The sequence below is a fragment of the Aquarana catesbeiana genome, linkage group LG01 (assembly GCF_042186555.1).
Source record: "Aquarana catesbeiana isolate 2022-GZ linkage group LG01, ASM4218655v1, whole genome shotgun sequence".
Classification (NCBI taxonomy): Eukaryota; Metazoa; Chordata; class Amphibia; order Anura; family Ranidae; genus Aquarana; species Aquarana catesbeiana.
In genome coordinates, this window is record NC_133324.1 from 604,206,708 (window position 1) to 604,218,900 (window position 12,193).

The following is a 12,193-nucleotide window of genomic DNA, read 5'->3' on the forward strand; positions in this document are numbered from 1 at the left end:
ATTAGCCTATAGTACACAGTTAACCAAAATAATAACTTCTTTGTTATCAAGACTGGTTTGCCCCAGACAATGACCTTTAAACAAAATTAGTACAAATCCAGCCAAAAGAAATAAGCCCACTTTAACAGGATACCTGTAGTGTAAGAAATATGGGGGCTGGCAGTGCTAACCCCCATTTTATTTTTTCCACAACAGCAGCAAGATTTACATTTGGAGTCGTGGAGAAACAGTATTCCAAATATAATATAAAAGTCAGCCTCCCTACATTTTACCCATATATAAATGAATTACTTGCAATTCCCCATAAAGTGGTACATATCAACACTGGGGAAAGCTATAAAGCTCCTCCTATCCAGTTACAATATGCTAACCTGGTGCCAAGGCGTCTCGTTCGCAGTCCCATAAACACCGAGCGTATTAGTTTACCAAATGAAGCTGCATTAACTGGATCCAGCTTGTGCTCCTGGCAATGCCGTAAATAATGGTTGTACAATGAACTTCTGGGAAGGCTAACACCGTCTGCTGTCTCATAGTTATCCAACAGCCATTGAAGCTAAAAGAAAGAATCATCAGGCAATTAAATAAACAGAAAAGTAATAGGCCTGTATCACACAACAGATCTTTATCCTTACCAACATAGACCATTGTCTCAAATCATGCTTTTGCAGCATTAAAGCAGAACTAAACCAGTCGTTTTAATGGTTTCCCAAAACAGCATTCAAGGCACGGCATGATGTGTACATATGCTCTCAACCAAACTGTCAAGCCATGAAATAGCTGGTGTCACAACTGATCACGTGTGGCGCACCATGGCAACTGCAGATTAAAGCAAAGGCTAAGATGGCAGCTTCCTTGGCTGTAAAGGATTGGAGGGTTTAGTTCTACTTTAAGGCTGGGTTCACAGATGGGCAGTGCGAATTGAAGATCTGTTTTCACAGCTAATTGACAAAGTAGTTGTTCAGTGTTTCACATCAGTTTTTGATCAGGATCAGGTCAGGATTGCATCAGTATTAGGTCAGGTTTATATCAGGATTTTATCCTGTTCACAACGGAATGTATCTGCGAATCAGATGCGTTCCCATAGAAGATAATGTGCTTGCAATTCGCACCGCGATGCCCAGAAAATGCAACTTTTTTGGGCAATGCGGAGTGCGAATGCAACACACATATGTGAACCAGCCTCTTTCAAATGAACGTATTTTAAAATGTCATGCGAATTGGATGCAGTGTAAGCAGCATCCAATTCGCATAGGTGTGAACCCAGCCTCAAGCTGAAGTTTAGTTTATTAGTGGGAACTACAGCACCAAAACACATAGGTTATGTTTAATGGTGTGTATCCTATAACCTGCAGACAGCTGCTTTTGCTAAAAAATCGTTTCTGAAGTGCCTCCTCATTGCTGCCGAATACAGTCCTGAGAGCCAGTCATCTGTTGCTTAACTGCAGAGAAACGTTGCACCACCCTCCTTCCCCCTTCATCATTCAAAAAAACTCCTATTATTGTCCCCACTATGTGCTGCATTCTGTGAATGGGCGGTGGGGGTCTTGTTATTCAACTGCTCCAAAGCCCATTGACAGAACATGATGTATTGTGGGAGTATAGCAAGACAATTTCTGTGAATGGAGGAGAGGGCAGAAGGATGTCTCAACATTTCTTGGTAGCAGCAGCTGCAGTTCATTCTCACAGAACCAGAAGGACAGTATCCAGTGGCAGTAAGGAGGTGCCTGAAATTATTTGGAATACACACCATTACATTATGGCGCTGCATCACAAAAAATAGATACTAAACCTCAACTTTAAAGCATTTGTTAACCCAAGAGAAAAAAAAAAAAAAAGGATTTTGCTCCTTTAAAGCATGTTATATGACACAGTGCTTGTCTTGTGTCATTTGGCCCCCTGTAACACCTTAAAAAACCTGGCAGATCCTGCCAGTTTCTCCCCACCCCTCTGACCACGGTGTATCATGGGCGCTGAGCCCTTACACCCTGGTCAGTTTATGTGCCTCCATTATCAGCAGCATGCTATCTGCTCTCCTCTCTGCTCCTGTGTCCTCCACCCCCCCCTCCCTGTTTGTGTGTGAGCCGCCACTCCTGCCGCACCATCAGCACTGTCTCCTATTGCAGTGTGCCCCTCTGTGAATGATTTATAAATACAAATGCTGCTAATACCTCATTTAAGAGCAGAGATTGCGACCACATGACCAGTCAGCTCTCTCCTCCTCTCGACTGACATCAGCAGAGAAATCTCAGCCCCACCCACTGCATCTCTCAGAGGAAGAAAGGAGAAAGCTGGTTGGTCATGTGATCGCAATCGCGGCAGTGAAATGAGGTATTTGCAGCATTTATTTTTATAAATCACACACACACACACACACACACACACACACACAGGAGGATACTACAATAGGAGGCAGTGCTGATATTGTATACAGGTTAGAGTGGCTTAACAACCACTTTAAGCAGCCAAAAGGAAGAAAATCAAGATTCTTAGGACTTGCAATAACAGAGCAGTTAGCCTACTAAATAGAACAGTGATGATCCAGCAAGACTGTCACTGTTAAAAACCGTGGCAGCATGCTTGCAGAAAATTTGCATACTGCATGTAATGGAACGCATCATGGGTCCTTATGCCTAACAAAAACTAAAATCAGTTTTAAAACTTTATAAACATTTTCCAAGATTATGTAAGGGATTGAGGATTCTCTCAGTTGGCCAATGGGACCCACCAATAAGTTGTTTGGGTTTGCTTTTAAATTACAACCCAGGATCGGCAAGTGGTTTAGTTATCACAGCTAGCAGACAGCCTTTTTATTCTGGGAACAGTAAAGATAACTGAAAAGAACTGGCTGCATTTATCGACAAAGCTGATTATTCTAATAAAGTTTAACAATAATAATCATCAAAACCCCACCTATTGTACTCAAACAATAAAATTGGAATTTAAAAATTAAAAGAGATAACATCTTTGGTGTGCTATTTCCTTTAAATGTGTACTCTTTGATCATAGACTGTTAGGCTGAAAAGGACACAAGTCCCATACATCATAGGGTTATAAACATGCACACTCAAAGCTCCTATCACAAGCAGAGGACTTTGCGAGCAGACTCAAGTTAGAGGTGAACTTACATGGCTGTTGAGCAAGCTGCTTTTGTGAGAGGTGATGCCTTCATTTTTTTGTAGATTTTCAATCGCCATTTCAAGCTACAGAGAGAGCATGCAAAAAACAGAGGAAATGTCAGACAAAGAGCCCTGGTTATGTGCATCTGGAAAGGTGAACTGGTGTTGAAAGCTTTGTTGGCTCTGTGACATGCGCCAAAAGATTTAGAAGAATCTAAGTATGATTACAGTAGAAGCAGGGAGATGCATGATACACATACAATATGTTACAAGGAGACAAACTAGTAAAAATAAAATTGGATTATAGCAAGTGAACTGTTCCCCTTTATGAGAGTTCCAAAGATAGTTTTAAATATCCAAGTGGACGGTGCTGCCCCCTCTACACTATGGTTAGGATATGCGAATTAAATGACATTATTAATTACCAGCTGCCCCTTTTTAAGGTGTAATACACCATTGGTTGTTCAGAGAAAATGGGTAAAGGAAGGCAATTGCTGGCAGGATCCCTGCAGTTTGCCACTAAGGCCCCTTTCACACTTGTGCGACTTTTTCTGCGACGTTGGACATCAGAGTTGCATGACAAGTCGTACCCCATGATATCTGTGCAACTTCAAGTCGCACCGACTTCAAAGTAGTCCCTGTACTACTTTGGTCCAACTTTGATGCGAGTTGAGGTCCACAGACCTCAAGTTTACACAGGCATTCCCTGAAATCGCATCAAAATCTCAGCTGCAAAATCACAGCAAAATTATAGTAAAATTGCACAACTTTCAAGTTGCGGTAGTGTGAAAGGGGCCTTAAGGGATATAGCACACCAATATTGGATGCTACCCATATCCCACACCAAGTGCCTTCCTTAGCCATTTTGGCCAACCAAAGATAGCTTTGTTTTTACGTAAATAAGTGTAACCACACAAGAAACAAGATTTTCAGATTTAAAAAAAAAATAAAAATTTAAAAATCCAAAATGTAAAATTATTGTTCAATTATATATTTCTAGTTACTTTACAAATAAGAAACATTACAAGAAAAAAAAAAAAAAACAGCCAAAAGCATAAAGTGACACATACTGTAATCCTGTTTTGTCAGGGACCTTTATTTCTCCTAAGACCCCTTTCACACTGGGGCGGTTTGCAGGCGTTATTGCGCTAAAAATACCGCCTGCAAACTGCCCCAAAACAGCCTCCGCTGTTTGTTCAGTGTGAAAGCCCGAGGGCTTTCACACTGAAGCGGTGCGCTGGCAGGAGAAGAAAAAATCTCCTGCCAGCCGCATCTTTGGAGCGGTGAATTCACCGCTCCTGCCCATTGAAATCAATGGGACAGCGCGGCTATACCGCGGCTATAGCCGCGCTATACGAGTGGTTTTAACCCTTTTTCGGCCGCCAGCAAGGGGGTTAAAACCGCACCGCTAGCGGCCAAATACCGCGGTAAAACAGCGCTAAAAATAGCGCTGTTTTACCGCCGACGCCCCCTACCGCCCCAGTGTGAAAGCAGCCTAAGAGATTAGTTACAAAACTGAATATTCTAGTGTTATTTTTTTTTAGACCTCTATACACTAGGGTTCAAGTGCATTTTTTTTTTAAACTAAACGATTGAAAATAATAATGAAAAAAAATTCTAAATTCTGAGAATCTTGGTAACAAGCAGTTTGTATATGGTCTGAAATAACTAATCTTTTGCAAGATCTCTTTTCCTGATAATCAGTGTAAAATGTGAAAATATACTATAGTTTACGCCTATAGACAGATTCACAAGCTGGTTTTGATATCTCTTGCAGACTCCAGTAGAGGGCTTTATCACTCACCTTGGAGTCTTATGCCTCCTACTACAACAGGGGAGCCGAAAAAGAGACAGTTTCAAAACTCCTGCTGTGTGTTTCATATAAAATAAAAGTAAAAAAAGAAAAGAGAAACTTCTGCGCCAACCCAACAAACCAATAAAAGTGAAAATAAAATGTAGTGAAACAATAAGCAGCCAACACCAACAATTAGACAAATTGTGACAATAAATAAAGAAACAAAAAAGTGTAGCGCTATACTGTATCAGTTAGCAGCATCAAAAATGTGCTAGGGTGACGAACAGTGTATATCAAAAGTTATATTAGACCATATGCGAAAGTACAGTGAACCATTAAGAAATCTAATATTCCAAAAGGGACATCTGTTCACATATCAGCTATACTTATCGGTTAACACCATCACAATGTGTCAGGATGACAAACAGTGTGTATCAACAATTGAATTAATATTTGACCTCATACAAGAGGATAGTACATCCGTGAGAAATCCAATATTCAAAAGAGGACCTCTGTTAGCATATCCTCTATAATAAAACAATGTGAATCAAATGTGCATCACACAAATTAAAAATCATACATAAGCATGTGTGGATAAGAGTAAATAATAAGTCTCTGAGGTGGGGACAGTTCATATAATCAAATGGAGACTTCTTGGAGCATAGGTATCTATCTCAAAATGACATTTGTTGCTGGATTCCTCCAGTGATCAGCCTGGTGTAATAATATAAAATGCCCTTACCGGACGCGGTGGACTCACAGGCCGTACAGCGGTGAGTCATACGAGCTTGAACCGTGTACCACGGTAGAGTTATAGTTGTTCCTGGTCCACCATCAGATGATCTTGATAGAAAACTCCAATCATAAACGGTCTCCCGGTTCGTCCTCCAACACTCACTTTGGTCTCCGACAATTCAGGACAGGGACAATAGGAGAAGAAAGGCTCCACATAGTGTGAATTCCGAAAGGATTTTATTGCATAAAAAATTCCAGCATAAAAAATTCCAGATAAAAGCAAAATTTATAAAAACATGAAAAAATGTAGTAAGCGCAGTAGATAAATGGTTTGAGGTAGCGTCCTACACCCGACGCGTTTCGTCTGAGAAGACATCAACTGGGGTACAGCTCACCTCTCATCTTCTGCGCTATTTAATAAAAAGTGCTCGAAATTGCATTGGGGACACCTGTGCGGCGTGACTTCCGGGTTTGCATCACATGGGGATATTTTTAGTCAGCTGACTATCTATCTAACCTATCACCAGATGGCTTCCAGATCCAAACCAAACCTCGGTTTGGATCGTCCATATAGCCAATTAGAATCAGGCGATGTGGACATGTGATCACCGCGCTCGCGCGTCACAACCTTATGACGCGGAGCGCAGTACATTCCTCCTGGCTGGCTGGCTATTCTTAGACCTATGCGTCACCGCGTATCTACGCGGTGACGTCATGCGTCGAAACATCCCTCTCATTTAATTGCAATGCATCTAGCAAAGAAGGACCGCTCATCGCGCAGGCGCAACAGCGCGAGACGTCTCATCCACCTGAAACTTCCAAAGACCGGCGCTGCAAATAGGCACCAATTGGAGACGTTTCCTTACTCCGTCAGCCACTCATATTGTTCCTTGTGTTTACCAGGATAATCAGACACAAATCGAATAGATTGTTTGACATCCAAAAACAATAAAATCATTGGGGCATCGGAGTAATATAAATGCACAGACCAATGGAATCATCGAGGGGAATTTTTAAATGTGGAACCATAATAGTCACGACACACATGTTAACCCCTATTTACGGTCATCCATCATAGATGTTTTAAATAATACCGTTATCTTAAAGATATTATATTATATTTAGTACAATATTTAAGTAAGTAAGTATAATCCAAAAGAGGGGAGGAAGGGAAAGAAAAGGGAGGAATAATCCCAAACCAAACAACGAAACGAACAGTCGTTATTAAAGGAATTGGTTATTATAGATTTAGTATAGTAGAGATAGCAGAATCTAATGGAGATAACAGAATCTGATCCTCAATAGGATACCTACGGACAATCTAAAAAATATATATAAATGTCTGGGTAAAACAAATAGAAGAGGGGAACATAGTAAGAATCATTAGGACTGATTAATAAACGCATTGATATCCCACTCGATGTTTAAACCGTGGGGTACATAGCATTTAATTTGGTGTATCCACCAAGTTTCAAGTTTCGAGACCCCCCTTATGCTAGATTCTCCTCTCCAGTGTGGAATAAACCGATCTATGACCTGGAAAATGGTCCCTGCTGGGTTACGGTCATGATGTAGTGCATAATGTTTTGGAACACTATGGTTAGTTTTACCTTTTTTGATTGCTGTAATGTGTTCCTTTACCCTAGTGGTGAAATTCCGTATTGTCCGACCAATATATTGTTTTTTACACGGGCATGTAATGAGGTATACAATATATGGGGTTTTGCATGTAGCAAATTGTTTCATTTTATATTCTTTGCCTGTGGTGGTGGAGTTGAAAATTTCTATTTTCCGCGCCTGACACACATTCCATTTGCACACTGTACATCTTCTGCAAGGATAGAATCCCTTAATGTCATGAAAGAATGATATCTTATTTGGGGGATCTATCACATTAGGTGCGATTTGTCCCTTAATTGATGGAGCACCCCTGAATATAGTCGCCGCCTGTTCAGGTAGCACTGGGCCCAGAATGGTATCACTTTTCAATATTTTCCAATGTTTTTTAATAATGTCTCTAACTTGTTTGTATTGGGTGGAGAAATTCGTAAGGAAAGACCACTTATGTTTAGAATCTCCGTGTTTTATAGGTTTTTCTGATTGAGCAACCAATAGAGAGGCCCGGTCCATTTGGGCTACCTGTAGGATCTCCTTAGAAATAAGGGAATTATCATAACCGTTTTCGCAGAAACGTGTTTTTAAAATTTCAGCTTGTAGGAAGTAGTCCGAAAGGTGAGAACAATTTCTCCTTATTCTCACCAGCTGGCTTTTTGGAATGGATTTAAGCCATAACTCATGATGGCAGCTATCGGTCGGAATGTATCCATTCCGATCCGTAGCCTTGAAATATGTTTTAGTTTCCAAAAGTCCATTATTGGATATGATCTCTAAATCCAAAAAATGAATCCTGGACGAGCTGGCTTCGTATGTCAAATGGATGCCTCTCCGGTTTGCATTCAAGGTAGTAATAAATGCATCCAAAGAGTCCATGCTCCCCCTCCATAGGAGGAGGATGTCGTCTATGTACCTCACCCACAGAGCTAGCTCCGGGGGTTTTAAAGCATAGACGACATCCTCCTCCCATTTAGCCATGAAGATGTTCGCCAGGCTGGGAGCAAATTTTGCTCCCATGGCCACTCCCTTTGTTTGTAGGTAAAATTGGTCATTGTACCAAAAATAATTAGCACATGTGGCAAATTTGAGTAGATCCATAATGAACTTTCTTTGTGTTCGGGGGATATTACCCTCTCGAGAGAAAACACTCAACTGCTTCCAGGCCCTGCGTTTGGGGTATAGATGTATATAAGGACGTGACGTCCGCGGTGGCTAGTATTATATTCCTAGTGTCTGTGACTTTCTGTAATTTCATAATAGTATCTCTGGTGTCCTTTAGAAAGGAAGGAACAGCTTGAACTATCGGTTGGAGGAAAAAAATCGATGTATTTCCCTACCCGGGAAGTTACAGAATTAATGCCGCTGATAATCGGACGTCCTGGCGGGTTAGTCGCATTTTTATGTACTTTCGGCAGATAATACATGATAGGAATACGTGGTGCCACTGGTACTAAAAAGTGTTTTTCTTTTTTATTTATAATACCCAATTGTGACCCAGTATCTACCAGGTCCATTAGTTTCTTTTTATATTCTAACGTTGGGTTTTTTTGGAGGCGGCGGTATGTCTCCACATCACCAAGGATCCTAGTCATCTCATTGTGGTAATCACTTTTGTCAAGGATAACCACCCCTCCTCCCTTATCCGCAGAACGGATGATGAGGTTCTTTCTTTCACACAGTGACTTTAATCCTATTTTAAACTTTGGGTCATTATATATCCTTTTGGGGGGAAGATCTTCAAGATCTTTCAAAACTAGGTCTCTGAATACTTTAATTGGAGGTGCTATAGGAGCTGGAGGGTTGAATAAAGATGGATTGCTCAATCCTGAATGTACAGTGTGGGTATTAGTCTGTGAACAAAGTGGTCTACTTGAATTTGACATAATATACCTTTGAATGTTTAATTTACGCACGTACTTCTGTACGTCAATAAAGGCAGAAAACTTGTTCAGTTTTTTAGGGGGGGCAAACTTTAAACCTTTCTCTAAAACAACCCTTTCAGCTTCCGAAAAGGTTGTTTTACTCAGATTAAAGATGCCTTTGTTTTCTATACCCGCTTTCTTTTTACGGGCGCGGCCTCCCCCCTCTGGTGCCCCGTTTTGTTCTCCATAGTGTGGGGGGGCCTTCGTTCTGTTTGCGAAAACCCTCCATCCTTGGAGCCCTAGGGAACCGTTGATTGTAATTATACGGGGACCTTTCTGGGTAGTCATTATCCCTGGTTCTATAGGAGTAATGAGAATTGTAATTCTTGTTTTGTTCCTCTCTCAGGAGAGAACCTGTTATAGGTCCGAAGGGGTGTCCTTTGGGGATATGGTTCATAGTGATAGTAATCATCATGACCCCTATATCCACCTTGTGGTGAGGAGTCACGGGGACCCTGTTCGTTGTATGAAACACGGTCGTCGTTCTCCTACTTTTGCCCCTACCTCTTTTGCCTCTACCCCTATTTTGGGGGCTGGACTCCTATACTGATATTTGGGTGTATGGGGGTCAGGTGGATAATGACCATGTGACCATCCCTTTTAGATAGGGGGAGGGCCACAGTTGTTTCCAAGGCCCTTGTATTGGATGATGTTGTCACCTCCATCCTATTAGGTTCCATAGACCCCAACGGTCTGTTCCTTGTTTTGCCAAATGAATACATTCCTGTTTTATAGTCATTCATATCTCTACTATATTTTTTTTGTTTTTTAGTTTTTTGTTCCCGTTCCTCTTTTTCTAGATGGTTTTTTAAATTTGTAGATAAATTGATGTATTCTGCTGTGGGCCTCTCTATTGTTGCTCAATCAGAAAAACCTATAAAACACGGAGATTCTAAACATAAGTGGTCTTTCCTTACGAATTTCTCCACCAATACAAACAAGTTAGAGACATTATTAAAAAACATTGGAAAATATTGAAAAGTGATACCATTCTGGGCCCAGTGCTACCTGAACAGGCGGCGACTATATTCAGGGGTGCTCCATCAATTAAGGGACAAATCGCACCTAATGTGATAGATCCCCCAAATAAGATATCATTCTTTCATGACATTAAGGGATTCTATCCTTGCAGAAGATGTACAGTGTGCAAATGGAATGTGTGTCAGGCGCGGAAAATAGAAATTTTCAACTCCACCACCACAGGCAAAGAATATAAAATGAAACAATTTGCTACATGCAAAACCCCATATATTGTATACCTCATTACATGCCCGTGTAAAAAACAATATATGGTCGGACAATACGGAATTTCACCACTAGGGTAAGGAACACATTACAGCAATCAAAAAAGGTAAAACTAACCATAGTGTTCCAAACATTTATGCACTACATCATGACCGTAACCCAGCAGGGACCATTTTCCAGGTCATAGATCGGTTTATTCCACACTGGAGAGGAGAATCTAGCATAAGGGGGGTCTCGAAACTTGAAACTTGGTGGATACACCAAATTAAATGCTATGTACCCCACGGTTTAAACATCGAGTGGGATATCAATGCGTTTATTAATCAGTCCTAATGATTCTTACTATGTTCCCCTCTTCTATTTGTTTTACCCAGACATTTATATATATTTTTTAGATTGTCCGTAGGTATCCTATTGAGGATCAGATTCTGTTATCTCCATTAGATTCTGCTATCTCTACTATACTAAATCTATAATAACCAATTCCTTTAATAACGACTGTTCGTTTCGTTGTTTGGTTTGGGATTATTCCTCCCTTTTCTTTCCCTTCCTCCCCTCTTTTGGATTATACTTACTTACTTAAATATTGTTACTAAATATAATATAATTCTTTAAGATAACGGTATTATTTAAAACATCTATGATGGATGACCGTAAATAGGGTTAACATGTGTGTCCGTGACTATTATGGTTCCACATTTAAAAATTCCCCTCGATGATTCCATTGGTCTGTGCATTTATATTACTCCGATGCCCCAATGATTTTATTGTTTTTGGATGTCAAACAATCTATTCGATTTGTGTCTGATTATCCTGGTAAACACAAGGAACAATATGAGTGGCTGACGGAGTAAGGAAACGTCTCCAATTGGTGCCTATTTGCAGCGCCGGTCTTTGGAAGTTTCAGGTGGATGAGACGTCTCGCGCTGTTGCGCCTGCGCGATGAGCGGTCCTTCTTTGCTAGATGCATTGCAATTAAATGAGAGGGATGTTTCGACGCATGACGTCACCGCGTAGATACGCGGTGACGCATAGGTCTAAGAATAGCCAGCCAGCCAGGAGGAATGTACTGCGCTCCGCGTCATAAGGTTGTGACGCGCGAGCGCGGTGATCACATGTCCACATCGCCTGATTCTAATTGGCTATATGGACGATCCAAACCGAGGTTTGGTTTGGATCTGGAAGCCATCTGGTGATAGGTTAGATAGATAGTCAGCTGACTAAAAATATCCCCATGTGATGCAAACCCGGAAGTCACGCCGCACAGGTGTCCCCAATGCAATTTCGAGCACTTTTTATTAAATAGCGCAGAAGATGAGAGGTGAGCTGTACCCCAGTTGATGTCTTCTCAGACGAAACGCGTCAGGTGTAGGACGCTACCTCAAACCATTTATCTACTGCGCTTACTACATTTTTTCATGTTTTTATAAATTTTGCTTTTATCGGAATTTTTTATGCTGGAATTTTTTATGCAATAAAATCCTTTCGGAATTCACACTATGTGGAGCCTTTCTTCTCCTATTGTCCCTGTCCTGAATTGTCGGAGACCAAAGTGAGTGTTGGAGGACGAACCGGGAGACCGTTTATGATTGGAGTTTTCTATCAAGATCATCTGATGGTGGACCAGGAACAACTATAACTCTACCGTGGTACACGGTTCAAGCTCGTATGACTCACCGCTGTACGGCCTGTGAGTCCACCGCGTCCGGTAAGGGCATTTTATATTATTACACCAGGCTGATCACTGGAGGAATCCAGCAACAAAT

At 41.1% G+C, this 12,193-nt stretch overlaps 1 protein-coding gene across 2 annotated transcripts in view; it reads right to left on the reverse strand.

Annotated features, from left to right (window-relative positions):
- Positions 1-12,193, reverse strand: part of RFX2 (regulatory factor X2) — an 88,697-nt gene that overhangs the window by 26,158 nt on the left and 50,346 nt on the right. For both annotated transcript variants that reach the window (XM_073599026.1, XM_073599036.1), the window contains 2 exons: positions 3,126-3,200; positions 372-553 (listed from right to left, as the gene is read on the reverse strand). In XM_073599026.1, coding sequence (XP_073455127.1) covers positions 372-553; positions 3,126-3,200 — 257 coding nt within the window. The remainder of the gene's footprint in view (positions 1-371; positions 554-3,125; positions 3,201-12,193) is intronic.